Source organism: Anoplophora glabripennis, unplaced genomic scaffold (assembly GCF_000390285.2).
Source record: "Anoplophora glabripennis isolate ALB-LARVAE unplaced genomic scaffold, Agla_2.0 scaffold268, whole genome shotgun sequence".
Lineage (NCBI taxonomy): Eukaryota > Metazoa > Arthropoda > Insecta > Coleoptera > Cerambycidae > Anoplophora > Anoplophora glabripennis.
The window spans coordinates 348,299-375,203 of NW_019416436.1; the positions used below are offsets into that span (position 1 = coordinate 348,299).

Consider the following 26,905-nt stretch of genomic DNA (forward strand, 5'->3'; position numbering starts at 1 on the left):
AAATATGAGCACTACCAATGACATCCATGATATGCAACACTTGTGTCAATAATTATTTTACCTATCTAAAGAAATCAACAATAAGAGACAGTACCCATCTAAGGATACACAACCTGTATAATGCAATTTTATTAAACATAGGTGTTAATATCGTACCATATTGGAAGTCGACGCACAAATCTAAAAACATTAATTTCGAGTTTTTGAATTTTCCCATTCCAAGGTGATATAAAATAAATAATTAATTAGGTAAATTCATAGTTTTAATTCTAACTTGATTTATTTTATTTAACATTTAAGGCAAATGTGATTTCCAAACACAGGATAAGTTCCTTATCTCTTTAATTACATAATTGAAAGCATTAAATTTATTTAGCAGTTATTATTTGGCAACCCACCGCTGGAACTGCCGCCTATTAGCAAGTAGAAGAGTTACCACGCTAAATTTTATAGCTGGAAGCCGGCTAAGGAGACCCTGCTTCCATTTCGGGTTGCCAATTTCCACCACTAAAGTAGCAGTCTGTAGCGATACGCTATATTGTCTGTGCGCAAACTGCCACAAATTACATGATCTAACGAGACAACTTGAATGAAACGATTTGTGCATAAAAATATAGAACACAAATACAAAAGTCAAAAGACCATACTCCAACAACACCAAGCCTCACTTCCCGTTTACTATGCAATAAGCATAACATTAGACCTCTAGTCACTTCCTCTATGACAGTTCGATAATTTCCTCAACAGCGACATGCTCGTCCGCCCGCCGCTCGCGGAGAACAATGAAACGCGACGCCCCAAAAAACTGGATATCCTGCGGAATCCGCTGAGGATTTCCACATACGAAACGCCCCTAAGTCTTGCACGAACAAAAGACGGTCGTGAGTCACCGGTTGGCCTTGAGGTGGTTGAAACAATTACATCGCGGCGTGCCGTGCGTTTGGCAACCGTCCACTGGCCTTGGGGGCATCCGAAATATCCGAAAAGGAGGTTTACGCGCCAGAGGCGCGCGCGGGGATCGACCCAAAAAATAAAAAATGAATAAATAAAATAAATATTGTTCCGCGGTTAGATTTATTAATAGTTGCGGATGGGAAAGTGTACACCTATAAAACTGCGCTTAGACGGAAATAGGTGTTTAAATATAGCGTCGTTGACAGATGGGCGGGATATAGCTGTAGGAATAGGCCTTTTAGAAGGTAAATGGATGGGATACTGTTGTATGTTTCCGATGTTTTGGCCCGAATTAAGAAATTGACTGGAAAAATTGTGGAGATTATAGCTTGAATATAGTGTGACCCGATCTTTTTTGCAGTAGCTGTTTTTACGAGATTGGTTTTGTCAAGCGTAATAGAATTACACTAAAAATACAACCAACACGTGATCAATTTTTTTTTTAGAATTAAACATTACTAAAACAATAAGATCAAGAAAACGTTACAACACAACATTATGTTTCAACGACTGTTGATTGGCGTAATTTTTCACGAGATTTTGTTCAACCAATCGACGATCGCGTTATCTCGAGCGTAGACGCAACGTGGGCCAGGCAAATAAAATTTTTTCTCGAAAAAATTCCTATCCGCGAGATTATTGTAAAATTGTCTAAAGAAACATAATACAAGCCATCTCTCATCTCGTGAATCAAAAATTTTTATTAGCTAACTTTTCTATTTAAACAAATAAGTGAGGAAAACAGTTTTTTCACATTGCAGGGAAAACCATCAATTTTAGTGAAAAGCGACTCTCAGGCAGCTTGTAGGGAGTAAAATTATCTACAAAATGAGACTTGTTAAATTAAAATCGGTTAATAAACTAAAAAGTTATTACAAAAAAACAAGAAAAGTGCCCATTTTTTAATTTGTTTATAACTATCGCATTTATTGTTAAAATTTTATAAAACCTATGACAAGTTGAGGGTTTTGTCATACTTTAAAACTGTCCCAAAAGTGGGTGCAATAGTTTAAGCTTCTGTATAGGCGTTAATTTTCAACCAAACACGATTCTCAAAGCGTCATTGTAATCTTAAAGACGTAATTAAGCGGCCTATTAAAAAATTATCACCGTTTTTTTTTTGACATTAACATTCTCAAATTGTGCATTAAAAAACCGTTTGCGTTTTTCGCTTATAAATAATTTGAAATAAAATTGTTGCTATTTATGCTACCTCACCGAAAATAGATGCAATGGATAGCTGGCAAATAAATACAAATTTAAAAAAAAGCACCCTCTACGACCAACAGGAGCCGAGATAATTTTTTTTTAATCGTAGCGCAATTGTTTATAAACATTAAGACTTGAATTTTTCGCAAAATAAAGTTTACGACGTAAACTACGATTTCCCGTGAATTGCACTGAAAAATGTGGAAAATTTACGACTCACGAGCCGTTTAAAGAGAAGGTACTTGCTAAGTAAACTGTCCGGCGTGGTGGTGGGGGAAGCTCGTCCAAGCGAGTCGCGCGCCCGAGAAAAGTGAAAATCGAAAGTTCAAATTGATGCGCGCTGTAAAATTTTGCAATATCTCGCTTCTATTCATCGTAGGAACTTTTTTATTTAAATTGGGGTAGCTCGATGAAAAAATAACAATGAGCATATTTACAAATTCATAGAATAGCCCTGAACCCCAGAAAAAATGCATCTTTTATACTGATTTTTTTTTAATTTACAAAGATGTCATAAAAATTATTGTTAAACGAAATATTAATTAAAATTAAATTTCAGAATTATTTTACTATTATTAAATAAATAAATGAGGCTATTCATTTAAAAAGTTATTTTTCATAAAAATTGAAAAAATTTTAAATTTTAAATTGTTGTATTATATTGAAAATGGTTGTGATTAATATTTTTTGAATGAATTTTGATTATGTTGCAAAAATTTTGTTGTATAAAATTGTAATTTTATCGACCGCATTATTTTTATTAATATTTTTTAATTTTGAAAATTTTGCAATAAATTCAAATTTTTCTTTTTTAAAACTTAACAATAAATAATAATTTGAAAACAATTTGTGAATTTTTACTTTAATTTTACATTTAAATCGTAATTAAATAACAAAATATTGAAAAATAAATTTACTTTGGCTTAATATATAAAAAAAATAACTTTTTAAATGAACGATAGCTTAATTAATTTATTTAATAATAGTAAAATAATTCCGAAATTGAAATTTTTATTAATATTATTTTGTAAATTATTTTGTACATTTTTGTAAATTAAAAAAAAATCAGATAAAAGATGCATTTTTTCTGGGGTTCAGGGCTATTCTACGAATTCGTAAATATGCATTGTTATTTTTTCATCGAGCTACCCCAATTTAAATAAAAAAGTTCCTACGATGAATAGAAGCGAGATATTGCAAAATTTTACAGCGCGCATCAATTTGAACTTTCGATTTTCACTTTTCTCGGGCGCGCGACTCGCTTGGACGAGCTTCCCCCACCACCACGCCGGACAGTTTACTTAGCAAGTACCTTCTCTTTAAACGGCTCGTGAGTCGTAAATTTTCCACATTTTTCAGTGCAATTCACGGGAAATCGTAGTTTACGTCGTAAACTTTATTTTGCGAAAAATTCAAGTCTTAATGTTTATAAACAATTGCGCTACGATTAAAAAAAAATTATCTCGGCTCCTGTTGGTCGTAGAGGGTGCTTTTTTTTAAATTTGTATTTATTTGCCAGCTATCCATTGCATCTATTTTCGGTGAGGTAGCATAAATAGCAACAATTTTATTTCAAATTATTTATAAGCGAAAAACGCAAACGGTTTTTTAATGCACAATTTGAGAATGTTAATGTCAAAAAAAAAACGGTGATAATTTTTTAATAGGCCGCTTAATTACGTCTTTAAGATTACAATGACGCTTTGAGAATCGTGTTTGGTTGAAAATTAACGCCTATACAGAAGCTTAAACTATTGCACCCACTTTTGGGACAGTTTTAAAGTATGACAAAAACCTCAACTTGTCATAGGTTTTATAAAATTTTAACAATAAATGCGATAGTTATAAACAAATTAAAAAATGGGCACTTTTCTTGTTTTTTTGTAATAACTTTTTAGTTTATTAACCGATTTTAATTTAACAAGTCTCATTTTGTAGATAATTTTACTCCCTACAAGCTGTCTGCGAGTAACTTTTCGCTAACATTGATGGTTTTCCCTGCAAAGTGAAAAAACTGTTTTCCTCACTTATTTGTTTAAATAGAAAAGTTAGCTGATAAAATTTTTTGACTCACGAGATGAGAGATGTCTTGTATTATGTTCCTTCAGACAATTTTACAATAATATGGCGGATAGAGATATTTTCGAGTTTCTCTTTTTTTTTGCTAATTTTCCTGGTCTAACGGTTTGTTACCGTTCGTTGTAAACGAATCATTATGACCGAGGACGCTAAATTGACATTTGTCTAACATTTTTCAGTAGCGTCCGTCGTTCGTGTCTATTATCGTTTTAATTCATTTTCTGCCATTGTTTTATTGTTTCTTTTTGCTCAGGCTACGGTTTAGGGAGAGCTACTGGGCTACCGCGGGTCTAATGAAATCGGCCAGATTTGGAAAAATGAAACTAAAAAGTGTTTAGGTTTTTTAATTTTGTGAATCTTATATCGACAAGTCACTGACGGCGTGAGTTTTTTTTAGAATCAAATGAAAATGTTTAGGTTTTGAAATTTTATATCGGTAAGTTGCTGATTGCGTGACCTTTTTTAAGATAAAGGGCCTCCTCAAAGCTTGCAGCTCCAGACCCAGTTAAAACGGCCCTGTTTTTGCTTCAATATCAAGTCGTACATATTCTAAAGTGAGCAATTGTTTTCACAGCTGAACTTTTTTGGCACTTTCTCGAATTACTGGTAAGTTGTAACCGAAACAAAATTTTGTTATGTTAATAATATTTTTATTTCACAACTCATTATGTCGTTGACTCCAGAACAAGATGCCTTTATTGTAAAGGCTCATTTTTGAAGTGGAACTAGAACGAAGACGGGTATATACTTGCAATCCTGCACTCGGCAATTTATAACGCAATTTGCAGACGCAAGCACTGACTATGACACTTTGTTAAACTGGAAATATGCTATTGTTAGAGTATTTGAAACCAAACGCTGCATTTGCAGAGGAAAATCTACGGGCAGACCAACTGCACTAACACAAAATGTCATCGGCAATATACAGCAACGGCTAGTTTATATTCAAAATGTTCGTTTTTAGAACTGATGCGCGCCACTGACTCTTTTAAAACTTTTACCAATTTTTTCGCATTAAACAACTAAAAATACAACTTTTTTGCATCTTGAATTTGAAAACCCAGAACTAAAAGCTGCGATAACTAATAGTACCGGATCTGGCATAAATAAAACTCGCTGCAATATCGGCACTTTCAATTTACATGTGGTGTAAAATACATTGGAACCGTCCTGTTTATAATAGTTACCGTTTTGTATTGAAATGTTATGTTACCTAAAATGTATATTGTTTAATTAATAAAATCATAAATTTCGAAAAAATTACAAATTATTTTGACATTTGTTTTATAATCCAGAACGAAAAAGAACTAGAACATAAAAATATTTTGCACTTGTACTCGACGGTCGAAAATATAGATAGTGATTCATACATAATATAGAAACACTATTACCGCAAAGTGTATAAAACTTAAAATGATTTTTATAACGGTTCAATATTATTTGCTTTTGTTAAATGATGTGCCGCTCTCTTTGCACATCGATAGGATCTATAACAGTCATAGACTGAGTTACACTGAACGCGAATTTATTTCCTATCTCTGTCTATCGCACTTATTACAGATAGGGAAATGCTCTTTTTAGTGGGTGTAAACGGACGTACGTAGAATTCGAGTTAGTCGTAGTTAGAAACGTCAAACTATATGCGCGCGCGAGGGTTTGCATATTCCGTGACTATAGTAAATTTATAAATTAAAAAAATACAATCGGGACGTTTTAAAACGTAGGAATAATAATTAAAATGGATCAAAGTGCCGGTTGTAGCAAACGGTCTGTTGCTCATAAACGCCCTAACCTATGCGATGCGGAATTAATAATGGTAAAAAACGTGTATAAAGGAATTCGGTCGCGAAATTCTAATACAAGTGTAAGTGAAGCTGTTGATATGTGTAGTTCGTTGACAAAAGTATCCGTTGCTACTGTTTATAGTGCCATAAAAAATAGTGTAGAAGTGAATCCAAAGAAGAAAAAAGTGGAAACACGAGGGAGGAAGAAAATAGAAGTCGACGTTGACGTGAAATACTCCATAAGTAGGAAAATTCATGGATTTTTCTTTAGAAATGAAATACCAACGATAAAGAAAATTCAAGCTGCAATAGCTGAAGATGAGGATATTCCTAATTTCTCTGATAAGGTTCTTAGAAGAATAATGCGTGACATGAATTTTCGATATTTGAAACGGAATCTGAATAGTATGCTCGTTGAAAAAGACGAAATTGTGGTATGGCGAAGAGAATACTTAGAAAAAATAAGAAAACTTCGTGCATCTGGTAAGAAGATATATTACGTGGATGAAACATGGGTAAACGAAGGTCATACTGTATCAAAAGTTTGGCAGGAGGGTAATGTTAAGAGTAAGAGACAAGCATTTTTAGATGGATTTTCTACTGGATTAAAGGCACCTTCTGGAAAGGGACGAAGATTGATAATACATATTGGAAGCGATACGGGATTTTTAGAAAATGGTTTACATGTATTTGAGTCACGAAAAGCGGGAGATTATCATGAAGATATGAACAGCGACGTGTTTGAAAAATAGTTTGAATATGTTTTATCATATCTGGAGCCAGGAGCAGTTGTTGTGATGGATAACGCACCTTATCATAGTAGAAGAGTTGAAATGTTACCGATATCAGCATGGAGAAAAGGAAATATTATGGACTGGTTACAATCGAAAAATATTGAATATACAGAAACCATGCTAGAAGTACAATTATTAAAAATTGTCCAAAGAGAAAAAGGTCAATACATTAAGTACGTAGTGGATGAGATGGCCAAAGATCGAGGAATTCGTGTACTCCGTTTACCGCCATACCACTGTGAATTAAACCCAATTGAATTGGTTTGGGCACAAATAAAGAATGAAATCGCACGAAAAAGCACCACCTTTAAAATAAACGACGTGAAATTATTATTACAGGATGCTATTAATCACGTCACTGCTGAAACATGGTGTAAGTGTATTGGACATGCACAGAAAGAGGAACAACGTATGTGGGATCTTGATACAACGGTAGAAGTGTTCATAGAACCAGTCATTATTCATTTGGTTGAAGATGATTCTAGTGATAGTGATAGCAACAGTGATATGTGAAATATATAATGTGAATAATGTGATATGTAAGTATTTAAATATATTAATAGTGAAGTGATTATGTGGCAGTGAAGTGAAAGTGTGACAGTGATAATATTCGTGAGATAATTATTATAAAATATGTAAGTACCTACTTAAATAAATATATTAATGTGGTGGTGGTGGGTTATCGATGCCCAAGAGGGCATCGTTTTATAGAAAACACTCAAAATTTAAAAACAAAATGTTACTAAAATATTTTTGAAGTTTTCTCGATAAAACCTCTAAAAATAATAGATGTTATGTTTTATTATATTTTTTCCATATTTTCTACATCTTGTTGCCTTTTACGTATACACGCCTATGGATTTTCGGTCCCCGCACGCCTCATCCTCCTTACTAGTCCAAGAGCTAGCGATGAATCACTATCTATAATTTCGGCCGTCGAGTATAGGTGACAAAAAACACTTTTTCAACGAAAATGTCGACTTTTAATGAATTATATTTTCTTTTCTTTCTCGAAAATATAACCAAAAGAGCACAGTATAACCTCGGCTTGATTTTTGATAATCAACTAATAAAAGAAGTCCAATGAACAGCTCATGCTGCTTCAACTGCGTTATAAAAGAATCGAATTAAATACAAATATAAAATAAATAAGCGCTATTTTCAAAATTATTCCTCCACTAACATTACATACTCAGAAATCATTCATCGCAAATTCTTGTAACACGACGTAAGTAGTCTAAATCGACAAAATCCAACAACATTTTCGGATTCTACACCTCCGATTTGATCCCAGGCGAATTTTTCCATAATATTAAAAAGAACGACCCTTTTCCAGGTTCACGAAACCGCCCAGCCGCCGCCGCTGGCCTCGGTCGCATCTCGGCCGTTTCAGTCCTCATTGATGGGATGCAAATAGCGGTGACTCCCCTCCGTATGAATAATAGCAGTGAGTAAAGTAAATAAACAACACAATCGCCGATAAAAATATGTTTCATCGGTTGCCAAATGGGTCCTAACATCATCCGAGAGATGTTCTAAATACACGGTCCGCCCGTACGATTACTAATAGGATTATTTTTTAACGGGCGTCGAGAAATAAACGCGGACCGACGGGGAAAATAGAAAGTCCGCCCGGACTGGCGCCTATTCGTTATTAGTTTACGTGAAATATATTTCCACATAGAACGATAAATACGCGTTTCACAGTTTTATCAAATGATACGAACATAAATGTAATCAGAAGGCTTGTTAGACTAATTAATATGTAAAAATCTTAAAAACCTTCCCCTAATCTATTTCTACACCTTCAGTGTATTGTCGTATTCCAGGTCCCGAGCAATTCACTACACTTTCCATTTGGGATCGCTACGTTTGGATTTTGGGGAACAAAAGTTTCCCGAATTCAACGAAATCTGAACTGGGAGGAAACAAAACAACACCAGCATTACCATACCACCACATACGGGGCGATGGTTCGTTCCAGTGGCCCAGAATCTAAAGAGAAGCGAAATCAAGAAACTTGAACGGTAACGATCTAGGGCGGACTTCTCACCGGGACCACCTGCGGACTTGCCATACCCTGCGACCGAACGTCTACCCGATCCACTAAGGTTCAGTAACCAGCGTTCGGAAACGCAGGAGTATATACATTATTCTTGAGGAGTAGAAGTTCCTACTGTTACACATTTGAATCACAGTCTTAGTTGTTAACCCGACTATCGGAGGGTACACCACGTGCCTTATATTAGAAGTTAGGATACAAACAATATAATTAATTAATAACTATACTTAAAATTTTACCGAGTTCTAGTGGATTACTTGTATACTATCATTTAATTAAGGATTCGATCACGTCAAAAGCAAACACGCGACATAAAACCGCAATCCTCACCGACGACGACGACTTCTCTAGTAATACGAGTCTTATATTTTCTCTTTCTCACTTATCACGTTTCAGAAATGTGATACAAACTCGGTCCCTGGGCTCGCGAAACACCCACGACACACGTTTGAACGATACGATATGAAATAAAACTATCCAGAACTTTTTATTTCCCTTTTTTATGCCCTCCTCGAAGCTACGCTCGTTTATCTTACTGTCTGTAGCAACCGGAATATGTGCAACATAACACTGAGGTTATGCGAATGTAAAGTGCGGTTTTTTTAATTACAAGAATAAAACCACACTTTCAACACCCGCTTTAAATCCTTTATCAGAAACAAATGAAAGTTTTTAAATGCAATTTAAATGGTAAATCATAATTTCATAGTACGGGGCGCAAAAAGTAGGGTTTACATCGAAGAACTTGAGCGCTTTTTAATCCTTAAGGTGACAGACGACAAGCTATTTAACCCTTTATAAAATTAAAATACCACCTCGATTTCATATTTCAAGAATTAAGTGCCATTTTTAACAATCAAGGGATTGAATTTACTTTAAATCCTTTACCAGAAACAAATGAAAGTTTCTAAATGCAATTTAAAAGCTAAATCATGAGTGCAAAAAGTAGGACTTAAGCGCTTAACAACACACTACGCTACCGGAATTTAAAAAAGCACTTTAGTCGGTTTTTAATTTCAATATTAAAGTGCCACTTTTAATATCCGGGGGATTAAATTTACCTTTAACCCCTTTATCAGAAGCAAATGAGAATTTGCAAGTTCAAAAAGAAATACGTATAAGCCTCAGACCAAACTGACTTATTTATCTTTTAAGTGACAAAGGACGATTCAAGTTCTTTAGTAAACAACATAATCCTTTCGGTAGTGCAGCGTCTGGTCAAAATATAAAGGAAACTTTGTTTTGTGGCATTATACACATCCTTATCCCCAAGAAAACCCATCAATCTGTTCCGCATAAAGTTTTTCGAGGGTGAAACTATAAAATATTTATGAGGATGTTTTCAATGATTTCTGGAAGCTCCAGGAAGCGGTTGAATTTACGAGCCTCGCGTATCGATTCCCCTTTCGAGGGATCTTTTTTTTTGTACTGCCGAGCAAGTGAACATATTTGTATTTACGTGTACAGGGTGGTCTTTAATGTCGTGAGAAACTTTATAGTGCGAAAACACTGACCTGACGCTCTGCTTGCCGTTGCACCCGACAGCGGCGATGTCGAACTTGTAGTTCTTCCTCTTCTCGCAGTTGAGCACCCTCTTGGCCTTCAGCTCGGCCTCGCCCTCCTCCTTGAGGACGATCTCGAAGGGCGCCTCGCCGTGGTGCTTGTTGACGATCCGGAAACGGCACACGCTCGCCCCCACGGCCCGGATCACGGGCGTCACCTCCACCACCGTCTCGTTCTCCTTCACGATGCCGTGGTAGCCGTTCTCAAGGTTGTCGATGTCCAGCTTGGGCGCTGCAAAGGAAAAAAAAAACGAGAATTAAAAAGCACCAGGTTGGGCGCCAAAAAAATAAGACCCGCAGACTTTGGCAAAATTAAACACATATTTCTCGGTAGACATAAAAAAGTTGCAGATCGAAACCGCGAAGCCCAAACAAAAACGGTTCTGGTAAATTTCGGGGACGAAGTTTACTTTCTCACGACCAAGGCCATGACTTACGTCTAAAACTGGGTATCCGAACACGTTTGGATATACAAACGCGGCGTACCGAGAAACGTACAAAAAAAGTGTTACAGAGACGGAACTGTTGCGTAAAAGTCGTGTTATTGTTTGAGGAATGTTTTGGTTTGGATTCAGCTGGCGCGTTTTTTCCGCAAAGCGAAAAAAACGGCTGTCGTGAGCTTCTGGAGCTAACGTTATATAATAAGGGAAAGTGTAACAATATACGCGACTTGTTTATATTTTTTGGCGGGTTGAGACATACCTGCATTCGTTATTAGCCGTTGTAAATAGTTATTTACCTTCGAAGTGTAATTTATTGTTTAATTTATGGGAAATTTACTTATAACCTGTTTTGTGTACGTGTACGGGAATATGGGGTGTCATTTTCGATGTCCGCTCGTGGATTTAGAAACAGAGAAGTTAGTTTTAGATAAAATAAATCAGATGATTTACACGGGGTGTCCCAATATTCAGTATGCATGTGTACAGGTTGTCTCACGGCGACGGCCCATTAATTAGAATTATTTCAGAGACTACTTCGATTTGAATTTTGAAAATTTAGAATACCGGGTTTTCGGGCATGCGCTCCTCAACTAAAATAATCGCATCTACGTACCACTTCCGGTTATGCCGGAAGTCGCCATCGACATGCTTATTTTAAATGGAACACCCTATATAACGAGCGTTCAAATAAAAACGTGATCAAGTTGGTTCTGAAAATTTGGACGTAGGGCGTAGCGTATAGCAAATGAACTTAAACGTCATCTGTCAAAGCGCTATATCGCCGCTATCAATTTGAATATTTTCGTTTTAAAAAGCGTTTAAAATAGTGTTTTCTCAAGAACAAAAAGTGTGTATCATAGAGTCCTACTTTAGAAATGGACGCAAGGTTGATGGAATATGGAAGTATTCTATTGAGGAATTTTTCATAGAATTTCAAAATCAATTTCCTTTCGTTGTTGAGTACAAAATTTTTCAAAGTGCAGTTCAGCGTTGTGTTAATGTTTTTCGTGAAACAGGCAGTGTAACAAGAAAAGAAGGAAGCGGCCGACCTAAAAAGCGGACTGAAGAATTAAAAGAAAATGTCCAACAAATAATGGAAAATGCGCCAAGAACTTCTGTTCGTGTTTTATCACAAATGGTGGGAGTATCAGTCGGTACCTGCCACACAGTGTTAAAAAAAGATTTGCGTTTGTTCTCCTATCGTTCAACTTGTCAGCAAGAACTTCATGAAGTTGATTTTCCGCGACGGGCTGTATTTTGTGAATGGTTTTTAAACAACTACGGTGAACTTCATAATATCACCTTTTTTTCTGATGAAACCTGGTTTCATTTATGTGGTTACGTAAACTCACAGAATATGAGAATGTGGTCTTCTGAAAAACCAGATAACTTTTTTGTCGAGGGCCCTCTACACGCTCAAAAAATTGGAGTTGGTGTTCTCTCAATCGAAGGAGGATTTATGGACCTATTTTTTTTAATGGTACTCTTACTGCGCAAAGGTATAGAGAAGAAATTATCGCTCCTTTTGTTAACCAGCTGGAAGAAAACGAAATTACAAACTTTTACTTTCAACAAGATGGCGCAAGGGCACATACGGCAGGCGAGACGATGAATATGTTGAGGGAAGTTTTCCAAAATCGACTAATAAGTCTCAATGCTGAACATGTATTTCCACCGAGGTCATGTGATATTACGCCGTGTGTTTTCTTTTTGTGGCCTTACCTTAAAAACGCTATTTTTGAACTGCCTATTCCTGATTTAAACCATCTGCAGGCTCGACTTATAGACAAGATTCGTGAAATTAACAATACCCCGAGCATCTTAGAAAATGTCTTTAATTCTTTGAAGAACAGGTGTGAAAAGTGCTTGGAACAAGGAGGGGGTCACTTTCAGCAGCTGCTTTAATATATTGTTATAACAAGGAGGGGGACACTTTCCGCAGCTCCTTTAATTGTTTGTTATTGTTATCACGATTATTCTTTAAAATAAAGTTATATAGTCATTAACGTTATTGAAACTGACAGCTGCTATACAGCTCGTTGAGAAATGAAGTTGGTCGCTATAAGCCAACTTCGACCACGTTTTTATTTGAACGCTCGTTATTATTGCAATTTTGGATTCTACGTGTTATTTTAGTTGGACTTTTATGGAGTTTCCCTATTCCTGAAGTTAATAGTTTTCGAGATATTTAATTTTTTTCAAAAAAACGGAGAGAAACAGTGACTAGCTTCAGACGATGTGTATTTCATAGTAAGAAAGATAAAGCAACAATATTTATAGGGGGGATAGCTAGACCCCTAAGCTTCCCATCCATACTTTCAAAGTGGCTTAATTGCATACAGGGTGCTAGAAATTTAATGCCGAGTTTAGTTAACTTCATACCTTCATAAGTCGGTTTTTTAAATGGAACACCCTGTATGTTTTTCTATATTCTGATACACAATTTTATTCTCTTACGAACGGTATCAGAGTTCCCTATACCTATCTCTTCTAGTTTTTAAGTTATCTACTATTTATTGTGTAATCACCTAAAATCATGTAATTTCTTGCGAGGATAGCTGTGGAATTTTTAGCAAAACTTCAAAACAAACAACTAAACTGTCACCAGTTATTTATTATTATTTATTCACAGACGTTGCAATGAGATTCTATGCAGAACATTTAGTATTTAATGAGACATATCCCAATTTTCCACCAATGAGCAGAATAAAGTTAAGAAGAATTCTAAAACATCAACTTCATACATAGTAATACACAATTTTAATTATGTATATTGATAATAATAATGCACTAAAATAAAAAATGACTTAAAAAAGTCACAAGTGTTCAATATGACCCCCATTAACAGCTAAGCACTTGTGGATTCTAGAGATAACACCATCAGTCACCGCTTTTGCTATTTCAGCTGCAGGCAATTCATGGAACGCTCTAGGTATAAGAGCAAAAAAATCCTCTTTTGAAGCAACGGGTCGAATAAACTTTTTGCTTTATTACTCCCCATACATAAAAATCTAATGGAGTGAAGTCGGGAGACCTCACTGGCCAATTCCACGGTCCTAGGCGTCTCATCCATCTATCTTCAAACATTTCAGTCAGCTGTTGATCGATTTGATTGTGACAGTGAGTTAATTATTTTATTATTATTATTATTATTATTATTATTATTATTATTATTATTATTATTATTATTATTATTATTATTATTATTATTATTATTATTCTAACGCCTACTCACTGAAGGATTCTATCTCAATTGTTGAACGACGTTTATAATGAAAAGCTAGGTATTCTAGATGACATTTATTTGACTCTAGATTAGAAAAATTGCTTTCTTGACAAATAATTAACTGGAAAAAAACACCACAATATCGAATCGTCTCCATTTCACATTTTAGTGACCATAGAAACATGAAAATTGTTTATTCTTTTAAAGTTTAGCTTGCTATATCAACAAAAAATCGAGATTTCTCAAATACTTTTGAGGTTAGGATCAGTGTATGATATGATACCATCAAAAAAACACAGTATCATGTTTCAGCGACCCCAAAAACAGGAAAATTGTCTATTCTTTTGAGGTTTAGCTCGCTATATCATCGAAAAATCGAGATTTTTCAAATATTTTTGAGGTTAGAATCGATATATGATATTATACCATCAAACAAGCTCAACGTCACGTTCCAGCGACCTGAAAAACATGAGAAATATCTGTTCAGATAAGGTTTATGGGTGAAATAGACAGTTCGCTTCCCTTTGAATGACGATTTCAGGCTTTTTAGCCTTACAAGTCACTATATGAAATTCGCCATCTTGAATTTTTGAAAAATAACTCCATACCCACGTCCAACGATGTCAAGGGCACCTGTTCAGACTATTTGGGTATGAATTTGTCGTTAATCTGATTACTGTGAGAAGTTTATCGGACGATTCTTTATTTTTCTCATACTTCTAGGCTCCATATTATATCCGCCATCTTGGATTTTTCAATTCTGGCAATTAGCATCTTAAACTACTTGGAAAGACAAATTTTTTAAGCCGAAAACCATCTTCGTAGGTGCTCTCAAATTTTGGGCACAGGCTTGATCGATTTGACGTGGATCGTCCCATATGCAGTCAAAATTTTTGAATTGTACGGTAAATTCTGAATACCTTTTGTATAACTTACCATATCTCGTAATTCAGCGGTTTTCGTAATAATGTATGAAGATTGATATTTTGAAATACACACAAGTAATTAAATAAAATGTTTAAATTGAACGACCTTCAACATTTTTTTAAAAACCAACAGAAACAACCTGGTTTAAATTTTATTTTAAACAAAACAATTTTCTTCTTATTTTCTTTCATTCTTCAAGAGAGTTGCACGAAACTAAATTTGTACAGGACATGGCTAAACAATGCGAAACATCGCCTTAATGTTAAAAATGCTGTCACCGCCGTTGTTGGCGGTGAAAATTCGAAATATTTGAAATTATTCAAATTTCGTGGTTATTTAAAAATTGCAAATTATTCCAGCTTGGTTTAGCTTTGAAATCAGGTGCAAATTCGACTTGGCACATAGGAACCATAAAAATATAAAACTATAAATTTAAGTTTAGAGATTTGGGGCATGAATTGAACAAGAAATTAGCAACACGTGTAAAGATTCTACCATTAATATAGGAAATAAAATTCAAATTATTAACGTTTCTAATGTGCCTCGATCATAAAAAGGTTAGTAGCATAGAGAATATTATTAATAAATTAACATCTGCAATCGTTAACGTTCCTAGTTTTGTAATTAATCAAGGACCACTGTACATTTTATTTAACCTCTGTTTATCAACATCAACGTGTCCCGTTCACAAATCTGTCGATACTTCGTTATTAAATAATTATAAAGCAATATATCCAACACTCTACCCGACTTGTTTAACTCTTACCTACCACGTAGATCTAATTTTTGATGACATTCTCAAATAATATATGCAGGCGATTTGAAAAGTCGTGAATTTTTCAAAGAAGGAACTGATCTTTTCTTCTAACAACACTTGATTGGCTCCAAAATAGGGATGGGAAAGTTTCTTAAAAATATACCACGTTCCAGTGGTACACTGAATCTTTCTTCATTATCGCCTGTTTGTGTTAGAGGTCATCGACCAAATAACCTTCACAGTACCAGCCTTTGGTTGTTTTTCCATTCAGAATTTCAAATCAAACATCGAAGTCGTCACAATTTAGTGACAAAAACTGATCCGCTTCCTAGCAGATCCTTCAAAAACTAATTCTGCACAATGTACAAGAGGGTTTACTTTAAAACACATTTGGCACCTTCCTAGAAGCGTTTCAATCGCTCAGTTCGATCACCAGCAGTAATTAAAGTAAGATTTCGACGTCGGGAGAGAAGTGCAAACAACTCAACGGGTGGATTTGTTACCAACTTTCCAGCGAACTTCCACGAATTTAACTTCGAAATTTGGCGTCATTGTTTCGGGAGTTAGGAGCCGCAGTTTGGCCTGAAAATCGAGGAAGCCCGGACACTTTCAAACAGCCTTATATTCGTTGGGAATCGAGATTGAAATTCACACTTTTGAATGCTAAGCGCGAACTGTCTGGACTGCAGGGGAGCTCTAGCACATTTCGTGAAAGTAACACGGAAGACTCAACCGTTTTAAGGACAAAGAGATGAAATGTATAATAGTTACGCAACATGCAAACAGCTCTGTCAAATCCATCAACTGTTACACTCCACAGTCATAATAATAATTGGCTGGGGAGTTCAATAAATAACTATTTTTTTTTAAATTCATATTCAGAGTGTCGCAGATATTACTTCTGGTACTATTCGTGATATGAATATCACCAGATCTGTATACCCGCAGGAGCCTCCACAGCCTGACCTTCACCGCAGGCGTCGCTGGACGTCGATATATCGACGTCGGCCAGAAAGGGTGCCCCTAATACCCAGCTGGGATTCCCCGAAGCCGCCGGCTGTTGACGTCCGCCTGTTCAGAACCGTAAATAGCGATTCGGCATACATTTTTTTTTGGGCACCGGGGGGATTGGTACGGCCGGTATCGATCGGTGCGCCCGAAGCGGCAGGCGCCGTCGGTTCGGGCGGTTTTGAGATAGGATAATTGACTTTTGGTCGGGGCGGGCGGAAGTGCGGCATACAGGGCGTTCCGGCGCCCGAGGGAACCGTTAAAAACTTCACAGAGACGAAATTAATTAACTTCTGCGGGGTTGTTTCATTCCAGAATTTCTAGCGCAGCTGAAGGCGTTGCTGTGGACCAAAATTGGTTCGCTTTGAACGTGACGTCACGCGGAGAGTGATTAAAGTCACTCCGCGGTGTCACCAGATTTTTTAAGGTTTTCATTATTTGGAAAAGTGAAAAACGTGAGGTCCTAAGGAATTTTCTTTGGTTAACTGCTGTACAGGGTTAGTCACTATAATCTGACAACTTATTGTGAGTTAATTAAATTCACTTAAATTTTGTATACATCGATCAACTTTATGTCTTAGTTCATCTAAGCTTACATTAGTTTCCTTATAAACCTCGTTTTTTAAGTAACCCCACAGGAAACTGTCCAAGGGTGTAAGGTCTGGGTTACTTGAAGGCCATTGAATATTTCCTCCATTACCAATCCATAAATCAAACCTATTATTTAAATAATTTTGTACTGCTCGGGGTCTATGCAGGGCTAACTGTCTTGAAGCATTTACTGGAGACTCTTGTGGCTTTTCTACAATAATTTAATATTTGCATTTACCATGGTAAACCTCGAATGAATATTTCCTTACCTTGAAAATATAGTAATATAGTTAGGTTCTAATTCTTCATTTCTGTCTTCCAAGAGATTTTGTTTCTCTAAAGCGTCGCTCAATGTCGTAAAATGCAACTCGAGATGGAATTGGAAACCCGAGATGCAAACGATCATACCCGGCGCGCGATGCATTCACATTATTATTGTTCTTGTAAAATAAACGGATAACTTAAAATTTTTTGTTCTCACTAAACATTATTTCTTTGTTAAAATAGTTTGTCACAGGAAATAAATTTATGATGATAAATAAACTTCTGTCAAAGTCATTTGTTTGTTCCGCGTGCTTCGTCCATAGTCCATAGCCAATGCGATCCGTCAGACATAAATTTCCCTCCTGTTTTTTCAAAAATAGTTTTAAACTGAAATATGTCGAAAAGTCCTGAATCAAACAGTAACATATATATTTTTGAAGAGAAAAATTTAACGAAGCACTAATGCACTAATATATAGGGCGTTCCATTAAAAAAAAATTTTCTTTAATTTAGTTATTTCCATTATTCAATCGGTTTTTCTAATACTGTATTATAAAAATTCATAAAAAAGCTAAAACTTGTATTAAAAACTTTTTTCTAATTTCGATAATAAACTCACACACAATAAGTTGTCAGATTATAGTGACTAACCCTGTACATACAAAAACGGAACAGTGCTTTTCAAAAAATCATCAATAACAGACAATACTGTTAATAATTCCCACGGGAATCCAAAATTTGATACAGATCAGTCAGAAACACACGTAATACACCACTTTTGAATACACTCGACACGAAAACCAAACTGTAGAGATAAACTTGCATTATTAACGATATGGCTTGACAGTTTCACATGGACAATATCCACTAATCGCTATTTGATCTCCACATGACGTCATAACATATCTCATAGTCCTTGTACCATGTACAAAAAGAGTCTGAACTACGTAAAATTTAACTGCCCATTCGTCCAACTACTACTTCCCACGCTCCATTTACATTAATTATTTTGAGGGAAATGTTGAAAAAAAATTGTGATTGCATAAAAAACTACGTTTAGGGTCAAACTTCTCCGTAAACTGTGGAAAAGTGGAAATATAATAAATTCGTGGGCATACCGTTACAAATGGCGTCATTTCTTATTAGCCAGCGGTCTGCGCGTGCCTTAACGACGTCGCCGCCACAATCTCAAGTGACAAATAGATCGTCGGCAGATTTTAACCGCTACAAAAAGCCGAGCAAAAAACTCCGGCCGATTAGGGGATTTAATTAATACATAGTCAGTCTTGAGGCTGATGGATGGGCCTTGTCGGGGTTTTCAGTCTTGGCGTTTCGACGGGAGGTCGCTTGGACGGTGCTGCTAAGCCGCTATGGAGAACGATAAGAACCGTCGACGAGCCGGACAACTTTCTATCGGCTTTTTATTGCCTCTACTGGCGATGTTGGCAAATATCTGAACCACCTAGGAATGCTGTAAATTCATCGGTACCTTTGAAAGAAACACTCTTTATTAAATTATTTAATATACGAATATTTTCTTTCTATTCTAAGAGACAGTTAAACTTATTGGGAACCTCTGGAATCGTGCGCGAGCTACGTACTACATAAAAAGAGGTGAATATTTATGATCTTAAATAACGCGTCGTCCGTTTCTTTGTTCCGTTTCTTTGCTAGTTAAACTTTAAGTAATCAGTTCCAGTTTAGTTTTCGTTACGGGAACATGTCTTTGAATTATTGGCGAAGTCAGCGGTTCCACAAAAGTTTCAATGTGGCAAGTCAGCAGATATTAAAAGTTTCTAATTCGATCTATCAGTACCGACATCTCGGTTATTGTAAGAGACATTTAAATACGACACTTTTGACACATCGTTCTGTCTTACCAATTTCGAAAAATTGGACAAAAATCGAAATTCCTTTTTAGAAAAACTACTGTTCGCCGATCGTCTTTTGTTTTTAATCGCATATACATAGTATCTTTTGTTTTCACTACAATCGTTGTCCTTTTTTCACTCTCATAAAACAAGCTTGTCAGGGGACGGGAGACGCTCTGTACATGCAGATAAATGCTGGCAAACGGGGGAAGTCGGCGGACTTGAACCCCTACGCGAACTGTGAAGGGTTTTGTTCAACTTTGCGTTGCAAATCGTTTCGACGAATCGCTACCGAAGTTTTGTTAGTAAATGTACGTCTCACACACATGCATAGAAAGGTAAAGTTTCACAGGAGCTGCCGTACGCTGGAAGTTGGATAAAGGTTTATTTAAACTTGATACCTATTCCAGAACTATTTTAAACTAGATTCTCTCTAACAGTTCCGGTTACTGCTTGATTTCACCAATTTCGTCGCTACTTACGATTGCTTTAGTCTCGCCACTCAATAGTAATACGCGGCCCCCCTCCACCGCACGAGTCTCCGACTTCTGCTTAATGCGGTTACAATGAAGGATTATAATTAGTGTTAGCACCTTGTATAGACACTGATAGGTTTATTAGATGACGGATGAGTGTATGTGCAGGTGTGCGCGGCAAACGGCGCACAAACACAGCCGCACTGGGCGACTGGGCCATAAATTTCAGTTGTTGACAAATTGCTTAGCAGTGCAATGCGACATTTGGTGTGATTCTGGTAATTTTAATTTATTATAGGCACTTTCTATTAGTCATTGATATTACAATCTAAGTTGTTCGAGGTATAGAAATCACAAACATTTTTTTCCTGGTACAAAATTTAGCATATGCTCAAACCCTACACCTGCGCCTATGCCCGGCGTCTTCCGCAACTAGTGTTAATCCCGCTACTGCCCCCCTTTGAGTAATTTCACCAGAGGGAGCCGCTTTATGGGGGTTTCCGACGCCCCGGGACGCCTCATTGTTGGCAAATTGCGCCACAGGCGGCGACTGAGCTCTCTGCCCCTCTCTCCACAGCTGGAAATTCAAATCTGGCCGCTTGTATTGTGTTTGGGTAATCCGAAGATGGAAATAGACAATGGCGGGGACAGAGATACTTTCTAGTGGAGCGGGGCGCCTTTTGTGACGGTGCTTTTCTTACAGATTGTAATTCTAGGGGTGATTAACGTCGAAGCGGGAGGGGGGGGGGGAGTTCCGCGCGTTTATGGGGTGCGAGAAGGTAGATGCGGCCTTTTTTTTATCTAACATTATGCCAAAGTCGAAATGACTGCGGACCCATCAAGGAGTGCGATGGGACGTCACCCTTGTACCTTGCACGGGATATAATGAGCTCCTAGAAACTGTCCCGATGTAATAGTTATGGTGACAGAGGACATGGCGCCCAACGTGGGGCTCGAAAGGCCAATTTTATTTTCGCTCTGCAACCTTATATTTTTATATCGTTTTAAAAAAGCATATTGGAATATTCTCAAGTAGACATCCATTACCCTAACCGTAACTATTTCCAGCACCTCCCTAAATTAGTCCGAAGTATCTGCGTCTATAAACGAACCGCCAAAAACGAGCCCGGACAGGTTGCCAGTCGAAGAGAAACAGGCCCTCCACGAACGCGGTTTACCAACGTTAAACAAATTGGGTGGCGCATCGGGAGCATTTGTTTTGGGGCGGGGTGGCCGGGGGGTACGCTGACAAATGGCGGGCTGTCTCGTCGAACGAGAGACGTCTTCCATCCTATTAGTTCGCAGTACGTGGTTCTTTCGGGAGTCGGACGTGAGGGGGTTGGGGGGGTCGAAACGACCATATTAGAGGGAGGGTGGGAGGAATTGTGACTTCGCGGGTAACGAGGAACGATGGGGACGTGTGTAATTCGTATAAATATAAAGTTATACTTTTCTTGCATGTGTCCTTTCGGTGGAATTTCGCCGAGGTTTCAGTTGTACGGGGTGGCGCGTATGTCGTCGGAAATGTGTTTTTCAACATATTCTCAATAGTTGATGTTGATCAAAAGTTTTATCTAAAATACAGCTCAGCTTACAAACAATATAAGGAATAATTATAAAAAAAAATACTATTAACTAACTTTATTTGATCTATGCAATATTGAATACGTCTCCTTATATTATTTGTTGCCTATCAGACAGGGACATCACTTATATCTACACATGAACGAAAATGAGTCAGACTAAAGTAAAATAACTGTTCATTCGACATATTTTGTCAGAGCTCGTGAAAATAGTGAACTATTTAAGTTACAAGCGATTGGATTATGCTTATTTCTGTACAGGTGAGTCCTGTGGTTTGTTATTTATACTTTGCAAAGATAGCAAAGAAAGCATTATTTATTGGTGATAGCTAGCAATGTTATAGTGCACTGTGTTTTAGGTACCGGGTACGTTGTAAAATTTGAGGTTTTCTTTGCTGGAAACTACATAGAGGCCTTGCAGGCTATTTATGGGGCCACTGGAAACTGCTTTGGAACTGCTTTATACTGCTGGTAGCGGAAAATTTTCATGGGATGACAAAATAACTTTTTCTGGACTCTGGCAAACTGTGTATTTAATTGGTGAGTGTTTAATTTTCTTTCTTGGGCTGTTTTATCTTGCTTTATTTTTAATTTTTCGGGAGCTGCCAATCAATATTTTTTTTTGTTTTTCTCATCCTTCCTGAATATTCTGTCCCTAGCTTTGCTTAAGGTCCATACACAGAATTTTTCAGTCTTTGGATGTCCTTTTCAATCACTTTTTCACAACACTACTTATAACTAACACATTTTTAACAAATGTCCTTTTATTTTTATATACAATTCTATAAATTAATTAATAAAATATTCTTTATTTTGTTTTTTAGGTCATCTCCGGGTATTCTTACAAAGCCACCTTTAGCTTTGACATTTGTGATATTTATTATAAAATTTGACAATTGATGAAAATTTTCATGTTATGGTTTATGTTGGATTGAGATATCTTCTTTAAGTTTACTTGTCTTCCAATGATATGCATACCAGATTAATCTATAGACTTTAAACTTTCATTCGATATAAGTCACTCTAGGTTTAGATTCGTTTTTCGCTATGTACTGAGTACTAACAAGTGTCGACGTCATGCATTTGATGAAAATTTATTCTGTACTTGAGAATAAAATTAAAAGATTATTATGTTAATACTATCATTACTGGTTTTATATCCAGAATATCCATATTAACAATTTTATACAAATTTGGTGTTGCTATAATAATAATTAAAATTTTTATACGACTTTAAGTTCGGTCAGGCAATATTTTCATATGAGTTTCTACATGAACATTTCAAATTCGTTACAATATTTATATCATTTCAATTATTTGTACAGCTTTTGATTATATATAAATTTTTTTAAACTGAGAAAAAAAAATCAGTAATAAATATTAACTTGGTTCGTATGTATTTCTTCCAATTTAGTTTTTAAGAAAATGCCAATCTCTTGTTAGATTCTCATAAAAGACAAAAAAAGGTACATATTTTTACTTTGTTACTTTTGCCTATCTGTTATTCAATGTTGTGCAAAATATTAATACTTTTTTCCACTGTTTTAAAAAGACGTATTGGAGTAAAAATAGGTCCGTTTTATAAGGTTTTTAATAGGAAATAGGCAACCAGAGATACAGATCACTTGCTCCCTTAAAATGTTGCTTCACCCTATTTTTTTCCAAGAATGTAAAAAACAGCAAAGAGGGTAGAAACTCAGTTTTGTGAAAAAAATACGCATTTCTTCATAATCCAACAAGCCCAATCACCTCCCGACGGACTTTTCCCTTTTCTGTCGCTTCCCAGGGCTCCCCTTCCCTGCGCCCTCGGGCATGTCGACCCACGTGCGCGTCGCCTCCTATGATTTAAAACGTCATTTGTATTTGGTGCGGTTCACAGAGGCGGATGAACATAAATGACCCCGACAGAAAGAAATCGTCTCTATCCGTCACATCCTGCACATAATACGCCAAGGGAATAAGATTTCAAATTCATCCCGGATGTGTTATTATACACGATAATCCCGCATAAATGTTACAGCGGGGCCCTCCTAAGGCTTCCCGCACACGCCGGAGCCTCGCCTAAGGCGTCCCGTACACGTCGAAGTGGTTAAAGCTTACCGTACTGGTTCCGGTACCATTTAACGCGTTCCTTAATGGTAATATGATGTAGAAGACAAAGAGTCAATTATTATTATAAGAATTCCGGATTCTAAAACTCGTATTCCGATGTTCCAGCTGTCAGACTGAAAAAACGCGGCTTGAAATTTGTCGGACAACAATACTTTTTGACTGAATTAATTATTTACAATTAATTTTACTAAAAATTACATATGTGCTAATTGATTTTCAATACCCTGTTATTTTGGCATGTTTCGACCGGTAGACACGTCAATGTCGTAAGAATTTCTGTCGAACAAATTTAAATCCGCATTTGCAACAAAATTTCCAGTTACTTCAGCTAAAAATAAAAGATGTGGTCTTGACTTTTCAAGACCCCGGGAAATTGCCATTTTTTGGACTTTTCCGAGTGGAAAAGCGGAGGAATCGAGAAAAGTCGCAGAGGAAAAATGTGGTAGACTCGTCAAAACGAAGCTCCTCAGGAGTTATAAAGTATGTGGTAATCAACTTTCCAGAGGGGGCCTGTACTGTGGACTATTACTGTTTTGTATTGAAATGTTCAGAAAAAGAGTGTTTCTGACGCTTTATATGTTGTTAATAGACAATCACACATTTTTTTGTGTTAGTTGCATAACTTTTTCGGTTTAAGAGAGAAAATATGTCCCCCCTTTCACTAAGCTGTGAAAAAGATCATTGCTTTCGCATATGTGGCTAGGAAAAAACTATTTCCTTATTCTGGATAGATCTTGGTCAGTCCAACGTCCCTAGAAACTCCTCGACGCGGTATTTTTCATGTTATTCGAGCTTTGACAGCCTTGTCTTATGAGACATCTCAAGATAAATTGAAACCGCTATTCAGTTTATCTTATTCTTGTGGTGTATTTGGAAAAAAGGCGTAGGGTAATCAATCAGCCAGCTTCAAATAGGCCATTGGCGTGCCGCTTCTCCTTCGCGACGCCAAGAATGGTTAACGTATACTACATAAACCACGTTGTATTAAAATAAAGCCATTTTGATACTTTATTTCCTCTAACAGATCACTTGCATGCGGTAAAGTTGCTCCAATGCAAACAAAGTCGTAAAGAAAACAGCGATTACACGTGGCGCCACCTACGACAGCGACCAACCCCGCCGTAACAATCAGCTGGCTTCAAAATCGACTGTAACCTAGAATCTAAAGATCTCTCCTCCTCCCCCCGCGCCCCCGACGACGGAGTAATGAGATTCCTGCCCCCGACAATAGACTCGCCGAACTCGGGGGGCCGCTCCGATCCCCGCCGCCTCCCGGTGCCGCCCGTCATCGGCGTTGATCCGAAATCCGACAGGAATTCAGATAGCGCACCGCCGGGCGGCGCTGGGGGTGCGTTCCCTGAGCCCCTGAGGGTCCGAGCGGGTTTTGTCGGCGCAAAAAGGAGGGGGCGGGGTAGATTAGGACGATTAACGATTGTCGGTGATGAGACGGACGGCCGAGACGAAGGGACATTCCACTGTTTTTGCTGCCGGCGCGGACAGGGGATCGATTCTATTAGCTCTGATTTTGGACGTCGGCTTATGTGTTTGTTCACGAGATGAGTCATTGACTTTTCGGAAAACTTAAGTGTATTCGATTCGGAAAATTGTCAGGGAGTCCAACCAAATTACACTTGGAGAAAAAAAAATTGTTACCTCGACTTTTATAAGTGGAAATGGTAAAAGGGCTTATAATAAACCTAAAAAAAATAAATGCGTGAGCAGGGGTGACGGAGGGTTGATTTGGAGGGTTGAAAAGTTGTGAAAAATTGAATCACCGGGATTTCTGGCGAAAGTTGATGTCAAACAAAGAGTATCCAATGCAAAAGTTGTAGATCATGCAAAAATATACAACTTTTGTAGAGGTCACTTTTTAAGATAACCTCAAAATTTCCGAGAAAAATTGCGAAAATCAGGTTCTTTACTGATTTTTCGTTTTTTATTTCTCATTTCCGCAAAAATAACTTAATTTCGACGAAACTTGGTGGATGTATACCTTTCTGCGTCTTAAATAACCACAATTTTTTTAGATAAAAAAGTTTCTGATATTCATTTTTTTCGGACAGAAACACTTTTTTTTCAAAGAAAAATTCTATTTAGGAAAATCGTCGTACAGAGTTCTGCGGGTGATCATTTTCTTCGTTTTGACATACAATTTTTGGTGAAACAAAAAAATCTGTAATCACAGTCCAAAAACATGCTCAAAAATGCAAAAAAAAAATAAAAAATGACTTGCAACAATGAATTTTTCAGTAATTGTTGATAATTTGTTTAAATTAAAAAAAAAACAAAGGTATTTTTAACAGTCATAATACTCATTTGTGGTCATCTGAAAATCCTCATGTTATCCGGAAAAGAAACTTTCAAAATAAATTTAGCGTAAATGTTTTTTGTCTAATTAAAGATAACTAAATTTCTTACCATATCTACGAAGATAATTTAAATGCCAACAGATATTTTAATATTTTGCAAACGGTTATAGCACATTTTCTAGATGATATACCTTTAGACCAACTAAGGAAGTGTTGGTATCAATTAGGCGGGACTCCACCTTACTGTCACAATCAAATCGATCAACAGTTGACTGAAATGTTTGAAGATAAACGGATGAGACGCCTAGGACCGTGGAATTGGCCAGTGAGGTCTCCCGACCTCACTCCATTAGATTTTTATGTTTGGGGAGTAATAAAGCAAAAAGTTTATTCTACACCCGTTGCTTCAAAAGAGAATTTGATTGCCTGCAGCTAAAATAGCAAAAGCGGCGACTTATGGTGTTATCTCTAGAATCCACAAGTGCTTAGCTGTTAATGGGGGTTATATTGAACACTTATGACTTCTTTTTTAAGTAATATTTTTATCTTCGTGCATTATTATTATCAACATACATATTAAAATTGTGTATGAAGCCGATTTTTTAGGATTCTTCTTAACTTTATTCTGCTCATTGGTGGACAATTGGGATATGTATCATTAAAAAGGGTTCGGAGTCTTTGAAGGTAATGAAATTCCCTGACTTTTCCAGGTTTTCCCTGACTCCAGGTATTATTTTTCCAGACATATCAAAATAAAAGAAGGTATTAGTCAACATTGAAATAAAATTATGTTATTATTATGCGTAAAATTGTGAACTTTTATGCACAGATATTTACTACCCTAAATTCAGACACATCGGTATAAAAACATATTTATTTCTTACAGTCTACATT

General features: G+C 36.6%; 1 protein-coding gene across 1 annotated transcript in view; it reads right to left on the bottom strand.

Moving 5' to 3' along the window:
* Positions 1-26,905, bottom strand: part of LOC108904342 (calsyntenin-1) — a 138,735-nt gene that overhangs the window by 76,901 nt on the left and 34,929 nt on the right. Inside the window, exon 2 of the mRNA XM_018706856.1 lies at positions 10,397-10,676. Coding sequence (XP_018562372.1) covers positions 10,397-10,676 — 280 coding nt within the window. The remainder of the gene's footprint in view (positions 1-10,396; positions 10,677-26,905) is intronic.